The sequence below is a fragment of the Sarcophilus harrisii genome, chromosome 3 (assembly GCF_902635505.1).
Source record: "Sarcophilus harrisii chromosome 3, mSarHar1.11, whole genome shotgun sequence".
Lineage (NCBI taxonomy): Eukaryota > Metazoa > Chordata > Mammalia > Dasyuromorphia > Dasyuridae > Sarcophilus > Sarcophilus harrisii.
In genome coordinates this window covers 549,764,237-549,787,296 of record NC_045428.1, presented here as the reverse complement: position 1 = coordinate 549,787,296, position 23,060 = coordinate 549,764,237, and the positions used below count along the sequence as shown (strand labels likewise).

The 23,060-nt window shown below is 46.0% G+C and overlaps 2 protein-coding genes across 7 annotated transcripts; both read left to right on the top strand.

Moving 5' to 3' along the window:
* The first annotated feature begins 4,515 nt into the window (after positions 1-4,515).
* CLDN19 (claudin 19) lies at positions 4,516-16,586 on the top strand. Its single transcript, XM_003765465.3, has 5 exons — positions 4,516-4,960; positions 8,181-8,345; positions 8,580-8,664; positions 15,569-15,721; positions 16,388-16,586. The coding sequence occupies exons 1-5, from the start codon at positions 4,738-4,740 to the stop codon at positions 16,434-16,436; spliced, it is 675 nt and encodes a 224-aa protein (XP_003765513.1). The 5' UTR covers positions 4,516-4,737; the 3' UTR covers positions 16,437-16,586.
* Positions 16,587-16,695: 109 nt separating this feature from the next.
* On the top strand, positions 16,696-22,747 carry LOC100914556 (claudin-16-like). Of its 6 annotated transcripts, none has more exons than XM_003765477.3 (6): positions 16,696-17,814; positions 18,034-18,769; positions 19,564-19,666; positions 20,146-20,310; positions 20,526-20,723; positions 20,905-22,747. In XM_003765477.3, the coding sequence occupies exons 2-6, from the start codon at positions 18,611-18,613 to the stop codon at positions 20,979-20,981; spliced, it is 702 nt and encodes a 233-aa protein (XP_003765525.3). In that variant the 5' UTR covers positions 16,696-17,814; positions 18,034-18,610; the 3' UTR covers positions 20,982-22,747. The 6 variants fall into 6 exon arrangements, with proteins under 6 accessions (XP_003765525.3, XP_031818212.1, XP_031818211.1 ...); XM_031962352.1 differs by lacking the exon at positions 20,905-22,747 and having other exon boundaries at positions 18,034-18,273; positions 18,650-18,769; positions 20,526-20,895; XM_031962351.1 differs by lacking the exon at positions 20,905-22,747 and having other exon boundaries at positions 18,034-18,411; positions 18,650-18,769; positions 20,526-20,895.
* Positions 22,748-23,060: the final 313 nt, after the last annotated feature.

The following is a 23,060-nucleotide window of genomic DNA, read 5'->3' as shown; positions in this document are numbered from 1 at the left end:
TAGTGCTTTCCTTCTGATATTACTTCTAAGTGTCCTTTCCCTACTTTCTTTGTGTTTATCCGACATATATAATATATGCACACTTGTGTGCATGAAATATTTATGTATGTATGATTTGCATGTTGTCTTCTGATTAGAATGTGAGCTTTTTGAAGGAAAGAACTGTCTTTCTTTGCCTCCCCATTGTAAAGCAAAATGCCCAGTATATAGTAGGTGCTCAATAAATGCTAACAAGCACTACTTGGCTCAATCTGTTTATCTTCCTCTTCTCTGCCATCTAGAGTCAGAAAGAGTCAACGTCAGCTTGTTACTCCATGAGAACTCTTCAAATGTTTGAAAACAGAAAGTGCCGTCAATTCTTTTCTTCTGAAGGTGATAAATGTTCCTAATTCCCTCAGTTGATTCTCTCTTGGTATAAAGTCCTCTCACCTCTGCTTGCCTGCTCCAGTTTATAAATGCCTTTCCTCAAATATGACACTCAAAAAGACCTGAACTCTCTAGTTGTGGTATGATCACAGCAAAGGACAGCAGGACTAAGCATTTCCTTAAAAAAACAAAAACAAAAAAACTTTGCTTCTATTAATGCAGTCTAATAGATTTTTTTTTAACCTGGAAAGACTTACATACTTATATGAACTGATGCTGAATGAAGGGAGCAGAACTAAGATAATAATGTACTTAGACAGTGACATGTGATGATCAATTATGATAGACTTGACTCTTCTCAGCAAGACAGTGATGTTAGACAATTCCAAAACATTTGTGATGGAAAATGCCATTTAATCCAGCAAAAGAACTATGGAGTTTAGATGCAGATTGAAGTATATTATTTTTACTTTTTTTTATTTATTTTTTGTTTTTTCTTTCTTGTGGTTCTGCTTCTTCTTTCAGAACATGACTAATCTGGAAATGTTTAACATAATTGTACATGTATAGCCTATTTTGGATTGTTTGCTGTCTTGGGGAGGGAAAAGAGAAGGAAAGAAGAGGAAAAATTTTGAATGCAAAATCTTACAAAAATGAATGTTGAGAATTATTTTTACACATAATTGGGAAAAGTGCTATTAAGTGAAAAAGAAAAAAAAATGCTGCCTAAGTTTGCCCTTTATTCAGCTGCTCTATCTCACTGTTAATTCACTGAACTTGCACACCACTAAAACCTGGAAATCTTTTTCTCAGGAATTGTTGTTTAGCCATATGTCCCTCATCTTGTACTTGTACAGATGATTTTTTGGACTCAAGTATAAAACTTAACATGACTCACTTTTAAACTGTTTATCTAATTAGCTTCATTCTTAATTAGCCTTGACCAACTGTGCTTATCTGCCAAGATTTCTGTGATTCTCTATTCTGTTATACAGTTTGTTGGCCTTCCCTCCCAGCTTCACATTCTCTGAAAAATTTGGATAATCATGCTTTCTGTCTTCATCTAAGTCATTAATGAGGACCGAGACTAGAGCTGGGATTTCACTGGTATAGGGAATCCCCTGGTGAGGAAAGCCTTTAACCAGTGCAGATCAAATACCTTCTCTAAAACTTAAAACGTATAACAGAAGAGAGACCTTCCTCTCTTTGCATGATACTACACTACTTCTCCAGTCAATACAAATGCCAACTAGAAAATTTTCCCTAGAAATTTAATAATAATTCGGTCTGGTTCTCAACCAGTTCCTACTCTGCCCTTTCATATCCACCTTTCTCCTGCTCAACAATATGTGAAATGATTTGCTAAACTCCAAACTCCAGTGGTGCAATGGAGAGAGTTCTGATCTTGCAGGGAGGAGGATCTGAGTTCAAACCTTGCTTCAGATACTTACGTCACTTAATCTCTGTTTGTTTCCCTTGCTTTCCTCATCTGGCAACTAGATAATATCAAATGAGGTAAAATATATAAAGTATTTTGCAAACCTTAAAACACTATATAAAAGCTAATTCTGATAGTGATGTCTAATCTGTCAGTTTAGTGATGGTAACAAAAAGAAATTGGGTATGCTCGGTATTTTTGATGAGCCCGTTCCAGTTCTTAATGATCGCAGCTTCCCTCTTTGTAAATTCAGAATAACTTTGGTCAGAAGCAACGATGATAATAACTAGCATTTATATAACTAAGTTTGCAAAGCAGCTTTACAAATACTACTCTTCTGAACCTCCCAACCACACTGGGAATTAGATACTATTATTATCCCCATTTTAAAGATGAGAAAACTGAAGCAAACAGATTAAGTGACTTCCCCAAAGTCACACAGTCAGAGTTATCTGAGACTAAATTTCTGACCTAAGGGACTGAGAGGTCTATGGCAGAACCAGCTCTGGTACTGGGAGTTGGGAGAAACCAAACTGTTGTTTTGTCCAATAGGGAGGGGGTTTTGAGGGTGCCCTTGGGCCCGTGACTTTCACACACCCCCCTCAGTGACTCGATTTTCTGATGCAGGAGGGAGCTGATAATGTTGCACACTGCTGCTACCTCCCAGTGGATTTTCTTAGAAGTGGGGGGAACTTAGGGCCCTATAGGTTGGGCCACAAGTGTCTGGGGTGGAGGGGCCCTTAGAAATTATTCCTTGAGCCTGCTCCTTCTCTGACCTTGCCCTTAGAGGATCTCCAGGACCCACATTTGTATGGCCTGGAGTTGCTTGGGGCCGTCCTGGATTGGGGGAGAAACTGGGGAGCTGGAGGCCACACAGCCGGTGACCTTGTGGGTGGCGGGCCACCCTTGGGGCCCGCTGGGCCAGAGCGCTGGCCCATACCACAAGGCCCACGCCTGGGCCCTGGGCACACAGATGCTATTGTCCCCAGGAGCCCGGCACCCTCCTTTTTTGCATAGTCATGTGAGGAATGTAAGGGAGCAGGCCCTGTAGACAAGCACTCCATGGACCCGGAGCTCCCGAGGTGGGGGTGGGGAGGGAGCTGGACCCAGCCCAGCCTCTCCCAGCCCCGCAGGTGGAAATCTCCTAGCACCTCGATCCCCCCAGTACAAGGTGGGAAGAGAATATCTCCCCAGATTTCAAGCTAGCATTTGCAGGATGAGGCGGGCAGCTGTCAGCCACCTTGGAGAATGAAGTGGAGATGAGGGATGACCAATGCCAGAGCCAGGCCCTTGGTAGACGCTACCGGGAATGGGTGGCAGGGGGTGGGGCCCTCACTTCAACCCCCAACAGCACGTCCATAGAGCCTCAGAATCCGAGCGTGAGGGGATTTCTAATGAGGCCCAGGGCAGTTAAACATTCCCCTGCTGTGGGAGGAAAGGAGGGGCAGGACTGCTGAGCCAGGGGCCCGAGAGGGTGGGGCTCCCCCCTCCTCTCCTCCAGGGAGCTGAGCTTGTTGTGGGGTCCCCAGCCTCAGTTATTCTGGCTCGGGCTCTGGGGGTGTGATGCCCATTCTGGAGGGAGGCTAGGAGGCGTGTGGAAGGCGAACCCCACTCTTTACAAGGCTCCCTCAGTTTTCTCCCGTCTCCATTCAGGGGAATTGTTCTGGCTGTTTATCCCAGTCAGGGCTCCCCTTCCCCCAGGTCATCCCTGGGCTGTGAGCAGAAGCAGTTTGGGCCTGGGTCCCAGCAGGAGCTGCTAATCCAGCTGCTGGGGAGGGGATTAGGGGGCTGGAACAATCCACTTCAGACTAATGCCAGGAAGGACTGATGCAGCCGCTCTCCCCACCCCCCCACACCAGGCCCCAAGCTGGCTGAGAGCCATCCCCTGCCCAGCTGCTCTGGGGCCCTCCCCCCTCCTCTGCACCTCAGTTTCTCCAGTTTATATTCTCTGAAGGATTGAGCCCCTCCTGGATGGACTACGGGAACCCAGAAATGGGGAGCAAAAGCTGAGAGGTCCCCAAGCAGCTTGTGCTTAGAGAACATTCTCCCAGATGCTAACCTTCCATCTTACCTCCTGTGAAGAGAAGAAATGCATCTTCTTTCCTGCCCCCTAAATTCTGAATATAGGAAACCCCAAAGGTCAGAGAATTCTAGGACCAGGAATCAGTGGCAGCATCGTGCGGTGTGGTGGGAGAAAACAACCATGAAACCAAAACCCTGCCTGGAATTGGAGTCCCAAGACCTGTGTTCAAATCACTTATGAACTATGTGATCTTGGAGCCTTCATCTGCACTGTGATGGTGTTGGACTAGTTGGTTTCAAGGTCCATCACAAGCCTCACTTTCTAGAAATGTGAACCAGACATTACGGTGGATTTAGGGCCAGAAAACTTGAGTTTCAATTTATTCTTTCCCACTTGGGCAAGACAACCTCTCTGAGCCTCAGATCTTCTTCAGTAAATTCAGAGGGTTGGACTCGAAGGTCCCTCCCAGCTCCAAATGGCGGGTCCTAGGGGCCCCCAAGGGGCAGGGGAGGATGGACGGTACCTTGGGCCCCTTTGTGCCCGGGGCGGGGGCTCAGGGTGGCCTCCTTAGGAAGCCGCCTATGGTCCACCCCATCCCCCTGCTCAGGGACTTGGGGCACTTCTCCACTTTGAGTAGGGACTCAGCTCTGTCCCAGGCAGGCTGTAGTGGGCGGTGCCTCAGCATTGCCAACCCCCCACCTCCCCCTGCATTCTGGATCCGGAGCCCGAGCAGCTCCTGCCGTTGCCACCGCTGCCCTCCGCGCCCCCTCCCTCCCGGCCGTCTAAGTCCTGCCCCGTCCCTCGGCTGTGCTCCAGGAGACAGAAGCCCCGCGGGGTCATGCCCCCCGTCCCCCAGAGGACCCCCAGCCTGCTCTGAGCCGTCGCCTCGGGCCGCTGGGCCATCCGGGCCATGGCCAACTCCGGCTTCCAGCTCCTGGGCTACTTCCTGGCGCTGGGGGGCTGGGTGGGCATCATCGCCAGCACGGCCCTGCCCCAGTGGAAGCAGTCCTCCTATGCGGGAGATGCCATCATCACGGCCGTGGGTCTCTACGAGGGACTCTGGATGTCCTGTGCCTCTCAGAGCACCGGCCAGGTGCAATGCAAGCTCTACGACTCTCTGCTGGCCCTGGACGGTAGGACCCACTCCCTCCCCTCTCCCTCTCTCCCCTCCCTCTTCTACCCCCTCCTTCCTCAGCCCCATCACCTATGCTTCTCCCCAAGCAATTGTACTGTGTCATTGGCCCTTTGGGGCTCAAGGGGGGAACAGAGACCGGATTCGGGCTCTGGGAGGGTTCACTGAGATGGGATGGGAGGAGGTCCTGGTGCCTCTGAGGCTGTGTGGGTATTTGTTGACTTGCCTTAAAAGAGAAGCTCCCCCAACCCCCTAAAGTCCCTGTGCCTCCCTGGTGTCAGACACTCCTGCCCCACCTCCCAGATTCATAACTCTTACACATATGTAAGATTCATAATCATACTTAGTCCTAGTGTTAGTGGGGGAAGGACCCTAAGAACTTAGAAAGTCAGGGTTGAAATACCCTTAGGACAGAGACTATGGGAGCCAGGATTACTTAATATGCGAGGTCAAAACTTCATGTGACCCTAGAACAGAATATATAGAAAGTGAGAATGAAGAATTTTAGAGCCTTTCAAAGGGTCTTATAGAACATAAAATGTCAAACCTTAGAATCCAGAAGGTCAGAGCTGGGGGGACCTTTAGAACACACAATGTCAGAGCTGGGAGGGCCCTTAGAACAAGGGATGTCACAGCTGGGAGGTCTTTAGAACCCAGGAGGTCAGAGCTGGGAAGGCCCTTAGAGCAAGGGATGTCAGAAGTAGGAGGACCCTTAGAATCCAGGAGGTCAGAACTGGGAAGGCCCTTAGAGCCCAGGAGGTCAGAGCCGGGAGGGCCTTAGAGCCCAGGAGGTCACAGCTGGGGGGACCTTTAGAACACACAATGTCAAAGCTGGGAGGGCCCTTAGAACAAGGGATGTCAGAGCTGGGAGGTCTTTAGAACCCAGGAGGTCAGAGCTGGGAGAGCCCTTAGAACAAGGAATGTCGGAGATAGGAGGGCCCTTAGACCCTAGAAGTTCAAGTCTGGAAAAGAGCTCATTCCAACCTCATTAATTTTAACATGAGGAAAATCAAAATCTGAACTGGGCAAGTGACTTTTTTGATCAGAGATCAATGGCAAAGTAGAGAACTGGAGTCTCCTCTTGCCTTACTCTTAGGTGCATCCAGAATAACACAACCCCTATTAGACACCTACATTTTCCACTCCATAAGTTACATCTCCCACAATTTCTCCTCCTTTTTCCAGCCCCCTATATCCTGCCCTGGAGCCCCGGAGGAGAGAGTGATGATAGTGTTTGTGCTGAGGAGGGTTTTTAGAGGAGTGCAGGGGTCCTGAAGATTACAAGAGTAAGGCAGAGTTTGGGGGAGGGAGTGGAGGTCATGGGAGACTGGGAGGGATTAGTTTTCCCCCTGATATTTCTGGCATTTGTTCCCTAACCCTGCATACCCTGGCAAGGTTGGTCTAAATCGAGGAAGTTAGATCCCGGTGACTCAGGTTGTATTGCTTGTCCCTAGAACAACCTCAGCTTTTCCCACTCGGGTCCTGAATAGCTCTCCTTCCCTTGGGATTTGTCTGATGGCCCTAGTGATGGATGGGGGAGGTGGAGTCGGGTGCTGACCCTCCGTCTTAGGAGTCACTCACCTGAGGACTGGCTTCCTTTCCTTTTGTTCTCACCCACCAAACATAAAGCTAGGGCACATCTGGGGGAGGCCACTGAGGGGGTTTTGACAGTCCCAATGACATGGACATGGTTGTATAGGACATACACACAGCCCTATTAAAGGGCAGAGGTATTGGGGGAGGGGGCTGCAGAGCCATGGCAGTCCTAGTGCCGGTGCAGGGAAATCTGTCTGCCTCATCTGTGTAAATCAGGAAAGTTTCCTGGAAAAGATGGCTGGCCATTGGGAAATAGGACAGGGTTTATTACAGGATGATAGGTCTAGGACTGCTTGGAACAGAGTCATCCAGCCCAACCCGTTGTGGATGAGGCAGCTGAGACCAGAGAATTAACATTATTTGCCCAATGCTCACACAGGGAGTTAAGAGACAGATTCTTTTTACTCCCAAGTCAATGCCCTTCCCAGCCAATATTATCAAGACCAAAAGAAGGAGGCTTATGACACAGAGTGTTAGGACTGCAAGTGACCTTGGAACAGAACATACAAAGTGAGAAGGCAGAATTTCAGAGCCTTTCAAGGGGCCTTTTAGAACAAAAATGTCAAACCTTAAAACACAGAATGTCAGGACTGGGAGGGAGCATAGAAAGGTCCATTGGGGACGGGGGAGTTGAAGTTAAGAGAGACTGGGACCCGGTTTCCACCCCTGTCACCCACTAACTCTGCAACTATGGGCCAACCACTCAACTGCCCACTTGTCCAGTACTTTTAGGATCTGTTTTTTCTGAGTCTCAGTTTTCATATCTCTAAATTGGGGATAATAATACTCTATAGATAAAGCCTATCTGTTGGGTGGCTGATGACCTATTGAGATAATAAATGTAAATGTAAAGAGTTTCGTAGGCCTTAGAATGTTCTAATAATCTCAGCTGTCCTTGGTGAGGGTGGCACTCTTGGCCAATGAGGGTGATTCCAAGAGTCAGGTGTGTGAGAGGCTAAACAGACTGAGTAAAAAAAGAAAAAGGAAAAGTCCTAAAATAACAACATGGCGTCATCGTCATGTCGGCCACACACAAGAGCACGATTTCATTGGCACCTACTATGGGCTGTATCCTAACTCAGAGACCTCAGAGCAGGAAACAAAGAGGGAGGGAATGGCTCACTACCAGAGGCCCCAGGGCTCCAAGATTTGGGAGGAAATTGGAAAGATTATGTATTTAAACATCTGGAGACATGGATTCAAATCTCCAGTGTCCCAACTATTCACTGTGTATCTTTGAATAAATCACATCCCTCCTGAGGGAGAGGGGAAAGAGGAGCTTGGATTACAGGATTTAGAACCCAGGATGTCGGAGCTGGGAGGGCCCTTAGAACATGGGATGTCAGAGCTGGGAGGTCTTGGATTGCGGGATTTAGAACCCAGGATGTCGGAGCTGGGAGGGCCCAGCTCCTTCCCAGGAGGGAAGGGTCCTTCCAGCTCTGACGTGATTTTTTCACTTCCAGAAGCTGGTTAGATGGAAGGAATGAAACAGAGAGAGGAGAGTGGGAGTGGAAGCTGCTGGGTGGGAGGGAGGCAGGGCTGCAGAGGCAATGGGGAGGGACACCTGAGAAGAACTGGGCTGAGGGTAAGGGGTCTGGGGAGTAATTGATCTCTTCCCCCTGCAGTCCACATCCAGACTTCAAGAGCCCTCATGGTCGTTTCCGTGCTCTTGGGCTTCATCGGGGTGGTCGTCAGTGTGGTGGGCATGAAATGCACCCGCGTAGGAGACAACAACCCTGTGACAAAGGGCCGGGTTGCTGTCTCTGGAGGTGCTCTCTTCCTCCTGGCAGGTAAGTCCTGCATTCCCCACGGTCCTGCCCCATGGCCAGCCCCGGTCATGGCCCCCTCCCAACCTCTGCCTCCACTGGAGAGGGCAGAAGCAGGTGGTCTCCAAACTGTACCTGGCATGCCATGTCAAGCCTAGAGGCTGAGGGGAGCTCCCTGCTGGAAGGGGAAGGGCAGCCGGACTTGACCTAGGAGCCAGGAAACCAGAACAGGACTGAGCTGGGTCTTTCTGTCCTCAGGGCTCTGTACACTGACTGCAGTCTCCTGGTATGCCACGCTGGTAACCCAGGAGTTTTTCAATCCCAACACACCAGTCAATGCCAGGTAAGGAAGACTGGGCAGGGGTGGAAGAGGAGAGCGGGCTTTCTCGGGATCCTCAGGGGAATCTGGGCCACCCACAGTCCTTTTCTTCTCAACCCCTATGTTGAATCTTTTATATTCTCAGAATGGGTCAGGTTCTGGGACCCAAGTCTCTTCCCATTCTAGTGAGGATATGTTGTGGCCAGCACCACACAAATGAGCTAGTGGTGGTTGAAAATAAGGAGACAGGGTTGCTGATAATTCAACAGAGCTGTTTATTAAAAGAAATCATGCTACTTATATATCTTAAAACTATATGTTATTATGAAAAGCATCGTTCTGTGATCAGCCCTGGTTTCTGTTTTCTATGATCTAACTCTCTGAATTATGTTGTTAATTTCTAGGGACTCAATCATATGAAAAGTTCACAATGCCCCAGTAATTGTGCCAGGACCTTATGTTTTTTCATGATTTCAAGCTTACATGTACCCTTGATTAATCTGAGAAGCAGGGGAACATCCCAGTTACCGAAGTTTCTAGCTTCCTGGGAGTTCTCTACTTCTCCCCTTTTTTTTATTTATTGAAGTGCTCTCAAGTCTTGAAGTCTGAGATCCTGCCTGCGAATATTCTCCATAATTCTTTTAACTATGGTCAGAAAACAGCCCACCAGAGTAGGTCCACAGATAGATTAAGCAAAATTACAGCAAATGCTATGAGTATAATTTTATGCCCAACGGTACTGAATGTTCCTTGATCAGCCATTGTTTGATCAGGTTCTAGATTTTCGTGTGATTCTTCTGTAATATATCAGCGATCTATTGAAGATCTTCAATATCCAATGTAATATTTGAATTTCCCCATAATCCATTAAGGTGATTTCTAATTTTATTCCATTCCCACTCTCATTGTATTCCTCATTAATCATACAGAAACTAGTGAATCTGTAATCACACGCCAATCTTTGTCTAATCCTTAATATTTCCACTTCCTGTCCTATTTCAAGGACATCCTCCCTTAATTGATTTATAACTTCATAAAACTCCTTATTAATTTTATTCTGTATAGCAAACCCTTTAGAGATGTTCAGAGTAAGTTTATGCAAATAATTAGTGTGAACCACTTGATTTTGAACAATGGTTACAGACATAGCAATCGAGGCACTGGAAGCTAAAATAGAAATTAATGCAATTACACCAGAAACAATACATGAAATATATCTTTTCTTTCTACTTTTGCTGAGCAAATGTTCAATGTTCTCCTAGGAATGGTCTGCTCGAGTGTGATACCAGTTATCACTCTGTATAGGTAATGTATTAAATGAAGGCTTCATAACAAACACAATACTGGTATTAATCTTACTTTCTATGCATTCAGAAACCTCTGCAAGTAACATTATAAACTCTTGTATCTTTGTTACTGTCACGTGGCCAATTTCTCCCCACATGAAAGCACAATCATTCCCCAAACATGCCTGCACAGTAGCATTATATGACACATTGTTCTTTCTGTTTTGTATGACACATTGTTATTTTTGTTCCGATAATATCCCTCTGCAGGAGTGAATCGTAATGTGATTTTCCAAACCTGATCATTCCCCTTTTATTTCCCCACCAATTCAATTTAGGGATCCCCTATGCATATGGCAGTTACCAGTATCATTATACCTGGACATATGTCTGATTCCAATCAGTGTGACAAAGTCTCTGTTCTGTTCTGCAATCCAGAAAAGGAGGATCAGCTTCTTCAGAGTCCCATAAGTCCCCATCTGGACAGGGTGATATATGAATTCCCCCCCCTCCCCAATTGGGAGTTATGGTTTCACAGTTCTGTCCCAATATACTTATAATAGTAGTTGTTCAACTGAGGAAATGTATGCTTTATGGCACTACAGACTTAAACCCTTTTTTACGCAATTAGAGGTTTGCAACATTCCTATTAGCCAGAAAAGCCTGTGAAAAGGATCATATTTATAGCGAAAATGAATAAGTTGTATCAGACTACAGCTGTCAAAGCTAGCATTTGTACTGAACTATTTGACTCCTCTCCATGGTTATTAATACTAAATTCCTTAATTAAATATTGAGATCCATTTCCATACAATAGAATTTCAGGAATGTATTCTCCCCATCCAATTACTCTCACTCATGGTGGGCTTTGTATAATACCCCAGAAGGTTTTAGTTTCTCCTTCTCTCAATTTAAGTTGTGCCAGGACTAAGGCCAGCTGCAGGAGCCATGCTACTCGATTCCCCTTGTGGTAGCGGCGGCTTCTGCGAGTCTTCTTTTCTTTTATTTTCATGCTCTGGATCAATTTGGACAGGACAGTTATATCTTTCCAGGATCCATGTGTCTCCTTCATCTGTGGAAATACAAGGAAAACCTTGACCCCGAATTATTACCTTATCAGGGCCCCTCCACGTCTCATTGACATTCTTTCACATCACATATGGTGACAGGAGGGCTGGGCAGCAAAGCTGACTCCTTAATCTTTTCTGTATCTCATCGAGGAAAAACAATGTAGTGAAGAAAAAAATAAATCAGCTGGGGTGTGGGACAAGTAATTCAATGTGAGATGATGAATAGTATATAGTGCTTTAGCAAATCTGTTCTTGGGGGACTTTTCCCCCTTTTTTGTTTATCAAGAATGACTTACAAAGTTCTATTCTTACGTTATACCAGGGGTCCTCAAACTACAGCCCGCGGGCCAGATGTGGCAGCTGAGGACGATTATCTCCCTCACCCAGGGCTATGAAGTTTCTTTATTTAAAGGCCCACAAAACAAAGGTTTTGTTTTTACTATAGTCCGGCCCTCCAACAGTCTGAGGGACGGTGAACTGGCCCCCATTTAAAAAGCTTGAGGACCCCTGCGTTATACTATAACCTATTCTGTTGGATTGTAAGGAATTCTCATAACATGTGAACTATCCCAAGAATCACAGAATTTTTTTAAACTGCAAAGAAACATAATCAGGTTCTTTGTAAGTTTTGACCTGTTGAGTTCCTAAAAAAGCAAAGCAAGACAATAAAAGGTCCATTACATGCTTTGTGGTTTTTCCTCCTAGAGCAGAGGCATAAGTAAATCCTGAATATGTATCTACAATAACATGTACATATTTTCATTTTCCAAACTCTAATACATGTGTAACATCCATTGCCAAAGCTCATTAAGATATCTTCCTCTGGGTTTGATACCCTCTAATTTAGTGGGGTGATACACAATACATGCAGGACATCCCTTTGACTATCTGTCCGGCCTGCTCTTTGGTCATTTGAAACATTTTTCTGAGCATCTAAGCAAAATGATGAAATGTTTGATGTGATGCTTGTGCTTCTTCCATAGTCCCAATAAGCTATTGATCTGCTATATGATTTCCTTCAAATATAGATCCTCTAATGTTAGCTTAGGAAGGAATATGTAAAATATATACAGGATTTTGACGAGCCCTATGTCTTCAAGATCTTGAAACACAAAATATCTTATTATTTCTTTTAATATTGGCTGTTTCTATTCTAGATAATACTCTTATCCCATGTTTAGAATGAAAACAAGAAAATATAGTAGGAATTCCATTTCCCTAGAGAGATAAGACTAATACATACAAAGCTTCTGTCCTCACCTATGTAGGATCTGGAAGCTTTAAATGGGCCAGAAGCTCCCATGACCAAGAAATCAAATGCAGCCTACATTACCAGAGTCATGGTATCTAGGATTTGGGAAATGACCATCTTGGTGTAATGTCTTGAGTAAGACCACACTGGAGAATGGTGATCAGTTCTGAATGCTCCTTCTTAATTATCAAGTGGAGAGGTGCAGAGCTTCTAGGAAGGAGGAGACAGGAGTCTTGCTGTTCTCTCCCCTGGTCAGATCCCAGTTGAAGAGTAATGCTCAGCTCTGAGCAGAGTTAAGTAAGAGCCTTGATAATCCAAAAAGCATCCTTTGAAGAGGGTGACCAGAATGATGGTGTTTTAGTCTATGCCACTGGAAGAAAGACTATCTAAAGGAATGGGCTATATACCCAGATGAGGGGAGACTCAAAAGAGATGTAAGAACCATCATCAAGTATTTGAAGGCTATCAAATGGAAGACACTTAAAATTTATTCTGTTTCACCCCATAGGGGAAAAATAGGAACAGTAGACAAAAGTGACAGAGAGACAAATTTCATTTCAACATAAGGGAAGAATTAGCAACAATTAACACTATTCGGAATGGCTATTTGGGCTTGGCGATCACTGGTTATAAGGATAAATAACTTATTAAGTACATATTTATTAATAACTCTAATTCACACCCACAGAAATCCAGAGTTCAGGGGATTAAACTGAATATTATATTTATATATGTGGTTTTCTTTCAGTAGAATGTAAAAAAGAATAATTCAGAGCAGAGATTGTCTCATTTTTGTCTTTGGGCTCTTAGTACCTCAAACAGTGACTAGTAACATAGTAGGCATTCAAAACTGTTTCTAAATATGAATTTAAAAGATCATAGCTCTTTTAATAAATCTTTATTGAATTGAATCAAAAAGATCATAGATTTTAAAATAAATGCTTATTGATATTAAATTAATAATGCTCATTGATATTAAATTAACATATATCTCTTTAGATTTAGGAGATAATTCTCTTCATTTTACAGATGAGGAAATTGAGACCCAAAAAAAGCAAGTTTTTATTTACCCAAGGCTATATATACAAGTAGTAAGTGACAAATCCATAATTGAAACTCAGAACCTCCAATTCTAAATTCAGCACTCCATCCATTTCAATACATTGCCTCTCAAAGTCTCAAGGGCCACTTGTTGGGTTATGGAAGTAACTCTTATTCAAATACAGGTTGGATGTCATGATTTCTTGAAGGGACTTCCAACTAAGAGATTCTATAAAGTGAAAAGAAGCTCAATTCTCCCATTTTCAGTGACGATTTTCAGTGTGGGGGACCACTGAAATTTGAAGCAAAATTTCTTAACATTCTAAGCATTCCAGAAAAAATGATTCAGAAATATTTCATTTACTTCTTACATTTGTTACTTTAAGAGACTGTAAAGAATCTCAATTAGTTCTGGGCAACATGATATGGTAGAAAGAACTGGAAGCTTAGTGTGAATAGAACTAGATTCAAGTTCTGTCAGGTCCTTATCAGGCATGATTTTGAGCAAGTCACTGGGCCTCAGTTTACTTCTTTGCAAGCTGAAAATGAATTAGATGATTCTAAAGATCCCTTCTACCTCTATCATTCTATAAGTCTATGAGAATGTATAGAGTTAGTTGTGAGGTACATGTCAAGTGAAGGAAATAGCATGACTGTGGGATCATTGCTTTAAAGATTTCAAATCAGAAGCAACTTACAACTAGTAAGCCCAATTCAATTTATTTTAGATCAAGAAACTAAGAACCAGAGAAAAACTATGACTTAGGTAATAATTAAATAAGTTAATAGGTAAACAGTCCAGGACTTGTACCCAGGTCCCAATTTTAAATACAGAAGACTTCCCACTTTATCATGCTTCAAATATTAAATCCCTACTGAATATAACCAAAAAAAATGGGTTAGTTATGGAGCGACAGTGAGGGCTAACCTGTAGATCATCTAGTACAGAAGCAGGAATGAACATGGTAGCTAGGACTTTGAAAGGGATGCACTTGATCTGTTCGGGGCTCCAGGAGATAATTTTGTGTTTCCCAGGGACTGTGTCCCCAAATGAGAAGTGGAGATACCACGGGAATGCCTTAGTGCTTGAACCAGAATTAGGGAATGGAGAACATTGTCAAGGAAAGCATCAATAACATCAGTAATATGGAGAATGATGGTTTTTACTCTAATCCTTCCTCCTCAGAATTTTGCCCCCAAACTAAGGGAATAAGATGGGGGAAATACCTCATTTGGGGGAGTGACAGGAGAAAGCCTGTGTCCAGGCTGATTCAGCACAAGGATGACCCTAGATGCTGTACACATTATTCTCCATCTATCAACCTAGAGCGAATAGGGAGACTAGGGCCACTCTCAATTCTTTCATCCCTATAGTTATTAGCTAGATTTTTAGGCTTCTGGTACTGACTGGTGGGTGAAAGACCTTTCAACCTAGGCAGAGCCTAGACTTATGTTTAATAAATTTAATATTTACAAAATTCCTGCCATATGCCAAGCACTGAACATGGTGATGAGGAGTGCAAAGATTTTAAAATGACATATATCCCCCCCTTCAAAAAGCTTCCAGTCTGTTAGAAGGGACAGAGCATGTATACAGAAAGGTCTGCTCTAGGATAGAATGGGGCAGGGACAAAAAAGAGCATTCTGAGTCGTGAGGATGGGAGGGACCAGAGAAAGCTTCTCTCAACAGGTGGAAATGAAGAAAAGGAACATTCTTGATCTGGGAGATGGCCTGGACTTATGCAGGGAGGTGGGGGATAGGAGGTTGAGGAGTAGAGGAATTGGGCAATTTGGCCATCTGAAATGAAGCTGGAAAAATATATTGATTTAGGTTGCAGAACACCTTGAATTCTAGTCCAAGGAACTTGCAATTTGTTCTGTAAGCAAAAGATTTCTATAAGCACCAGAAATTTTTCACCAGAGAGTAGTTTGGTCAAATCTATATATTCAGAAATTAGAGTTTTCAATTCAATTCAATAAGCATATGCGTTATCCCCCAATTGTCCCTTGCTTAAGGCTACATGGCAAGGCCACCATTTTCCCACATAACACATGAAAAAATAAATATGATACATGACTGGTCAATGAAGAGTCTAGACAAGAGTTCAAGGTGGGAAAGATATGTTTAGTTAGGATTAGTCACAGAAATCTTCATGAAGGAGATAGTATTTAAATTAGGCCCTGAGGGGTAGGAATAATATTATGACTTAATGAATCAGCTATAATAAGGTCTTGTCTAATCTGATCTCTCCCTCTCTTGCTTCCTCCTTCCCTCCCAGGTATGAGTTTGGGCCAGCGCTGTTTGTGGGTTGGGCATCTGCCAGCCTCATCATGCTGGGGGGCTCCTTCCTCTGCTGCACCTGTCCTGAAAGAGAGAGACTCAGCCCCCAGCAACCCTATCGAGCTGGGCCTGCCTCTGCGGCTGCTCGGGAGTATGTCTGAGTCCCCGGCCCAGCCCTGGGCCTGTTGATCCTGTCCCTAACTCCCACATCCTCTATGCCCCTGTCAGCCCCAAGGCAGGTGAAGAGGTAACCCCTCAGCCAGCCTCTGTGCTCTGGGCTGAGGGTGAGAGTCATCCCCATGGCTTATCAGGTAGCTCCCAATAGCACTCATTCCTCAGTTCACACATACCAACACAGAATAAGGCAAAGTCTTACAGGCACACACAAGAGTGGCCCATTGGCATTAATTCGGAGAGATAAAAACATATTCTCTCTCTCTGTCTCTTTCTCTCTTTCTCTGTCTCTCTGTGTCTTTGTCTCTGTTTCTCTCTGTCATCTCTTTCTCTTTCTGTCTCTCACGTACACATACACACACACACACACACACACACACACACACACACACATCTAGAGAAATGGAGAGAGAGCTCACTACTGCAGGGGCTCAGGAATCTGCCTCCTGTCACATGAACAGGGAAGGAGGATGGTGTGGGCTAAGACCATTGCCAATCTGTGTCTAGACCAGTGGGCTGGGGGTGGGATGTGAGTGGATGCTGGGGTGACCTCTGCTCCTCAGAGATCCCAGAGATCTGGGATCCCCAGAGCCCAGGGTTCTCTCAGCAGAACTAATGCCCCTTTTTTTCTTTTGAATTTCAGACAAATTGTAAAAGTGCCTGCACCCATGAGGGGAGACCCAGGCTTGTAACCTAGCAGCCCCCATCTCTGGCCCCCTCCCAGGCCCCAGCCACTCCCGTCCCTTTCTCTTTTATTCCTTGTCTTTCCACCAGGGTGGAAAGCTATGCTTCTGTGACTTTAGTCCTCTATGCAAAGAGAAGTCCTGATTTGTTTTTCTTGACTTCAGTGTCTTTCATTTGTCTGGGAGTAGGAGGTGATGGTGAGTGTGATGGAACAGAGACAAGCAACAGGTGACAGGCAAAAGGGGAGAGGCAAAGGGATCAAGTGTGACCAGCATGCCCTCCTTCCTTCTACCAGGTTCTATCCTGGAAACTACCACTAGGTTTGTGATCTCATGCAACCTCTTTGGGACTCACCTCAACCATAAAATGAGAATTCAATGAATAACCTCTAAGGTTTAAGTCCTATGAATACCAATGGCTTCTCCCTTGTGCTGCTCACTGGCATCAGTGAATAAGAGGTCTCACTCCTAATTACTGCAGAGAAACAGGCAGGAGTTTAAAAGAATAGAGCCAAAGAAAGTCTCATGACTTTTACTATTAAACTCTGGTTTCTCCTCCTCTTAGGGAGAATCTGATTTCCCTCTCCTTGGTTTTCATCCCTTAGGACCTAGGTCATCCTTTTGTGCAAAGAATCGGCACTGAGATTAAAAGTAGAGACTATTTAGGGCTTTAGAGCCTCTTCTGTCCTGACATTACTTCCTAGGGAAGAGATGTATCCTGTCCCCCTTCCATATTCTCTTAGAAGCCTAAGAATCTATCCCCCAATTCTGAAGACCAAGACTCTTTTAAGGCTGGGGCCTGAGGCCTGGGAAAGAAGACTGCCGTAGAGTCCCTGCTCTGATGGTCTGCCAAGTGGGCCCAGGAGAGAGCTGACAAAAAGCCCCTTCCTGTACTGCCTTGGTGGGGCACATGCAGGGGCGGCTAGGGAGGGGAAAGGGTGGTGTAGAGTTTTTGTCCCTGAGAAAAGAGGGCCAAGATTGCTCTCGTGGGCTGGACAGGTGCCCAGGGCTTGACTTGGAATGCGAAGGAAACCTGGATCCGCATGTGATTCTCCCGAATCCCCGCCCCCACCAGTAGCCCCTCACTGCACTCCCCCCTTCCACCGTCCCGAGCTCTCCCTCAGCTCTCCACCCCCTGGCCGCGTCCCTTAGGCCTGCCTGCCCCAGAGCTCCAGTTCGAGCTCTGCAACCCGCAGGACTCCACCAGGCGAAGCCCGAGCTAGGACTGGGTAACGAGGTCCCAACCGGCTACAGCCGGGGGCGCGGGGCTGGGCGGTAGCGGCGGCGGCGGCGGCGGCAGCATCTTCGGCTCCAACTCTGTCTCTAGGGACGCGACCTCGAGACCGAACCCAGGGCCAGGTTCTTATCCGGAAGTCCTCCTGTGCAGGTCGGCCCTCGGGCAGTTCAGGGTGGGGAGGTGGGATAGGAAGGGACTGAGGGATTAGAAAAAGATGGATGAGGGGTCTAGACCCAGTGGGACCAGAGAGACTATATTAATATCAAAACTCGGAGAGATGGCAGTCCTCCTGGACCGAATCATTGACTATGTCAATGACTAACCCGGGTACACGTCTAATACGGATTAATATTTATTTAACCCTTCTAGACCTTGTCGGATGTCTAACTCTCCTAGACGGAGGACATCAGTGACCAATCTTCTGAGACTCGTATGCTCATGTAGACGGGGCGGGTTACTGAGTGGAGCAGATGTTTAATACGAGTCAAACGTCTAATGCTTGTAGATGGCATCAGAGACTAATCCTCTGAGACTGTATCTACGAATTCTCCTGTAGACTGTGTCTGGGAATAATCCGCCATAGACGGCATCCTTGTCTGCCTCACATAGGTAGCCGGTGACTTTTCCCACAGTCCTAGAGCCCAGCTCTCCGGCCTCGGCGGGGAGTTATAGATATACCCTGGGCCCGAGGGATAGCGGAGCCTCAGAAGCCCCACTCCCGGGCATCCTGGGGCTTTACTACTTCAGGTGAGGGATAGGAACCGGGGACCGTGATCTGCTCCAGCGTCAAATCCTTCCACCTTTCGGAAGCGTGAAACCTGCCAACAAAGTCAATCCCGCAGTCTGTGGTTATAAAATTCAGGTTCTCCCCACGGGACTCCGCCCTGTAGTTCTCCGGGAGACTGAGGTTTCTGTGGGTAATGGGAAGGACGAGTGGCGCTGGGAGATGGGACCGGCTGGACGTCTGGGTTACTGTCGCCTGCAGGCTCCAATGCTAGGACCCAGTCTCTTGCCGCTGGCCAGTCTGGCCCTGTTCTCTACGGCTTTGCTGCTCACGGCCACCTGGACCGACTGCTGGGTGGTTAACTCAGATGACAGTCTGGAGGTGAGAGGGGGAGAGTCAGGCCCGCCCCTTTCTCAAACTTCTAACCTCTACCCTACCCCAGTCGCAGGCAATTTGAGTGCTGCTGATAAAACCCGGCATTAGTTCAGGATTATAGGACCCTCCTCTCCACCGAGGTCATACCCCTTGCAAATTCCGATCCAGTCCAAATAAATCTTAATCCGCATCCTGGCCCCAACCCGGACTAATCTCGCTCCAGCCCCCTGTTGCTCTTTCCAGGACCTACTCTGCCCCTAGCGCCCTTCCCCATCCTTCCTACCCCTGATCCCATCCAGTCCTGCCCATTTCCAAAGACCCTCCCAGCTCCGATCCTAGCCCTCCCACCGCGTTCTGAACCGGTCTTAATCCACCTCCCGATCAATCCTTCCTGGCTCGCCTAGTTTGGCAAGAGGACTCAGTGGAAAGCAACGCATCTCCTTCTTTTGCGCAGTTCTTAATGGGTAATTTAGCACTTTTAAATTCTCCTTTGCATGCAAGGAGAAAGGAGAGAAGAGCCCGTAACCAGGAGCTCTCCTTGGTGCTGAGGCTTAGTGTAGGAGGAGTAGGGGGAGAAAGAATAACGCAAGGGTTGAGGTCGGACCCCGAGAGACGTCGGAGGGTGACGTGAAGATTGATGTGACCCAGGCCCTGTCCTCAAGGAGCTTACAGGCTGAAGTAGGGAAAACCGTACTAGGACGTGTGTGTAACGAAGGCTCCGGCTCCCTCTTCGGAGTGGAAGCGGCCCGCTGCCTTTCAGACTCCCTCCAGTCTGTCTTCCCCCTTCTGCCCACACCCAGGTAAGCCACAAATGCCAAGGGCTGTGGCGGGCGTGTGTCACCAATCTACTGGATGGCATTCGGACTTGCGACCAGTACGATTCCATCCTGGCCACACATCCACGTGAGACCTCCACCCCTACCCCGCCTGCAGGGCCCTGCTCAAGTCCTGGGGCTTGTCTTCCTAGCCAGCACCTGCTGTGACAGACACCCTTCCCTCACTCCCATCTCCTCACGTACATTGTCCCGGCCACGGGGTTTCCTACCCCATTTTCCTTCCATCATACTTCCCTTCGGCTCCCTCCCCAGGGCTTACCTCTCCATTGTTTCTCACATTCCCTTTTCTCCCAGCCTCTTCCCCAGTTTCTCCCAGCCTCTTCCCCAGTAAATGATAACTTGTCTCTGAGGTCATCCAGTTTTCCCTCAGCTCTCTTCTCCCCCAGGGTTTCCTGATTCCCCTGAACATCCTCCCTCTCCATGACCCCTTGCAAAATGCTGCTTGGGCCCCTCCCCTCAGCTCTCCCCACCTTGGTGTTCCCTGAGCCTTACTCCTTGGTGCTCCCTATGCCCCTTCTCTGGTGCTCTCCCTTCCCCCTTCCCCAGGACGTCGGGTGCTGACCAGAGCCCTGTTGCTCGTGGCTGGGATGCTGTGTAGCTGTGGGTTGGTGGCCCTGCTCCTCACTCTGACCCAAGTGCAGCTCCTGGGGACTGATCCCAGGAGAAGGGTTCGGCTGGCCTGGGCATCAGGATGCCTCTTAGGTGCCGGAGGTGAGGTGGGAGGGGAACAGCAAGGAGTAGAGTCAGGGTTGAAACTAGGGGCTGGACCCAAGCTCCGGGAAATGGAGAAGGGCAGATGAGCTCAGCATCCAGAAACTATGGGGGAGGGACTGGTCCAGGCTGGGGCTGCTAAGGAAGAGAATCTGAGACTGCTGCTGCTGCAGGACTCGAAAACACGGGGGTCAACCCACTCACTTTTGCTTTAGGGTTCCCTGGAGCACTGGGGTCACTCTGGTTTGCTGTGGAGGTGGCTATGGAGCGAACCCTACCTACTCATCCCCGAGGACCTCTTACTGGCTATTACGAGTGGGGGTGGTCTTGCTGGTTAGGTATTGTGGGATCTGCTGGCTGCATGGCCACTGCTTTGGGTCTGGCCTGCTGTCTTCCAGGCCTCCGGCTCCCAGGTCAGTATGTCCAAGAACCCGCCCAATTCCTCTCCCCAAGTTCTCCCCTCTTTTCAAACAAACAGGCATTTGAGGGGGAGGCCTTATCTTTGCTTCCAACAGTCCCAGGGTCCCCAGTCAGAGTTAAGGGTGAGACCTTATGAAATGTCAGATCCAGATTCTCCTCTGCTCTGTTCCACAGGTAGGAGGGGCCATGGACACCAATTCAGAAGCCGGCTGCACCCACAGGCCATATATATCCTGGACTCCAGCGTATAAGGACATAGCTGCCTCAACCCTTTATCAGCACTGCCACATTTAGTCTCAGAGTCATGGAGCCAGAGGGGAGTTCAAAGGATACCAGGACTCATCCCAAGATTAAGTTGATGTTTAAAAGTTTTATTAATATCTTTTGTTTTTAGATTATATCCATTTCCCAATACATTTCTTCCCTACCTTCCTACCCAACAAGACTTTCCTCATAACAAAGATTTTTTAAAGAAATATATCCATTCAGCAGAGCCACCTTGTTCAGCCTCATATGCAATTCATCAAGTATTTATTAAGTGCCTAGTATGTACTAGGCCCTTCACTGAGTCCTAGGGATACAAAAAAAGGCAAAAAATAATCCCTATTCTCAAAGAGTTTACGGACTAGTGGGGGAGAAAACATGCAAACAACTATATAGAAATAAGCTACAAATAGGATAAATTGGAAGTAATTTCGAGGAAAGGGGAGGCAATTTCACATGCATATTTCATATGAATAATTCTTTGTTTCTCCACTGAAGAGAGGTACATTATATTATCTCATCTCCAGGGTCAAAGCTGATCATCATAATTGTGCAGTTATGGCAAATAAAATTAATAATGGTAAACTCAGGTACAGCGTTCCAAGCAAAATCAGTTTATTAATAGTAATGTGTATAACTGATAAAATGGGTCAGATTGGCAACTTCAGTAAAGCCAGAAACCCCAATAACAGGGTCCTCTTTACTGACACAGAACAAAAAAGGGGTCCTGGTAGATGTGGACAAAAAGTAATAGGTTGTCAGTCTTGGGCAGGAAGATTATGATTGATTATACCAAGAAAGGTGGGTTGCCATTCTTGTGAGGTTAATTACCACCTCTCTCTGACAATTAAGAAATTTTAATTGTTTTATGGGATCCATTTGCATCTTGTAATTTTTGTTAGGGGATAAAAACTACCACATTTGCTGTCTCCTTGAAGTGATTAAAAATCCCTTAATTGTACAAGGACAGGCAAGGACAGACAAAAAAAAATCTTTTGAGGAATAGTATCCACTTGTAGGTCTTAAAGATAACAAACATATCCTGGGAATATCCCCAGGGCTACTGGTAAGAAAGATAACAACTTTAATTCAGAAGGAAATAGAAATTCCTGAACTCAAGGACATAGAAAAGCAACTTTAGGGATCAAAGTAGTATTAATTTTCTTCAGTGTTCAGATCAATGTTCTTTCCATTTAATTTTTTGTTGTCATTATGCATATTAAAATACAATGATTAAGCAGAACTTGATCTCATAAGTTCACATAAATCTTATTATTATTCTCAGAATTCATCATATTTGCCATTTCTTATGGGATTGCAATATTCTATATGTACTACAATTTAGCCAATTCTAATCAGTGAGCACTTTGTTTTCCAGTGTTCTTTTTCAACTACAGTGCTGCATATTTTAATACATATGGGGATTTTCTTTTTTGTTTCTTTTGTTATATACCTAATATACCTATAAGAACCTCTGGATCAAAGAACCAATTTCAAATTTTAAATAGACCAAGGAGAGGGAAATGACTGATAAAAGTCAGAGAACATAACAGATCGTTTTTGCACCATGAAATCTCTTTCATAGGCATAGTGTATGCAATTTACTACTCTTGGTCTGTCTTGGGAGTTTATGGCTCTCCACACCACAATTATTTCTGCTCCATTTTCTCCCTCAACCGCCTGCCATTGACTCCAGCTGCAACTTGTTAAGCAATGGGACCATTTCTTGTTTTTCTATATCTGGTAGGAGCACAATAAACAGTCACCTAGAAGCCTGAGTGATGGTACCCTTTCCTCTCCTCTTGATAGGACTCTGAGGAAGAAGTGTGACTCCCGTGGACCAAAAGTAGATCTAGTTTCTATTTCATGCTATCCCATTCATTGAATATTTTCTAATATTCTCAGAGCTAAGGAGGCAGATAGGTGAAGAAAACACAATCCCTAAAGAGACTCATGGGGGAACAAGACCAAAGATTAGACAAAGTCTGTCTTGCAGCCAGGCTGAAGATTTATGAGTTGTGAGATGGGCTTAGAAGGGGCTCTCCTGGACCCCAAGAGATGTTCAT

Excerpts from the sequence above, each read along its gene's own strand:
- LOC100914556 (XM_031962348.1), top strand. The coding sequence starts at position 18,611 with ATGGGACCGGCTGGACGTCTGGGTTACTGTCGCCTGCAGGCTCCAATG. Across the intron at positions 18,770-19,563 it reads ACTCAGATGACAGTCTGGAG|GTAAGCCACAAATGCCAAGG; the intron begins GTGAGAGGGGGA and ends GCCCACACCCAG. Across the intron at positions 19,667-20,145 it reads CATCCTGGCCACACATCCAC|GACGTCGGGTGCTGACCAGA; the intron begins GTGAGACCTCCA and ends CCCCTTCCCCAG.
- CLDN19 (XM_003765465.3), top strand. The coding sequence starts at position 4,738 with ATGGCCAACTCCGGCTTCCAGCTCCTGGGCTACTTCCTGGCGCTGGGG. Across the intron at positions 4,961-8,180 it reads CTCTCTGCTGGCCCTGGACG|TCCACATCCAGACTTCAAGA; the intron begins GTAGGACCCACT and ends TTCCCCCTGCAG. Across the intron at positions 8,665-15,568 it reads AACACACCAGTCAATGCCAG|GTATGAGTTTGGGCCAGCGC; the intron begins GTAAGGAAGACT and ends CTTCCCTCCCAG.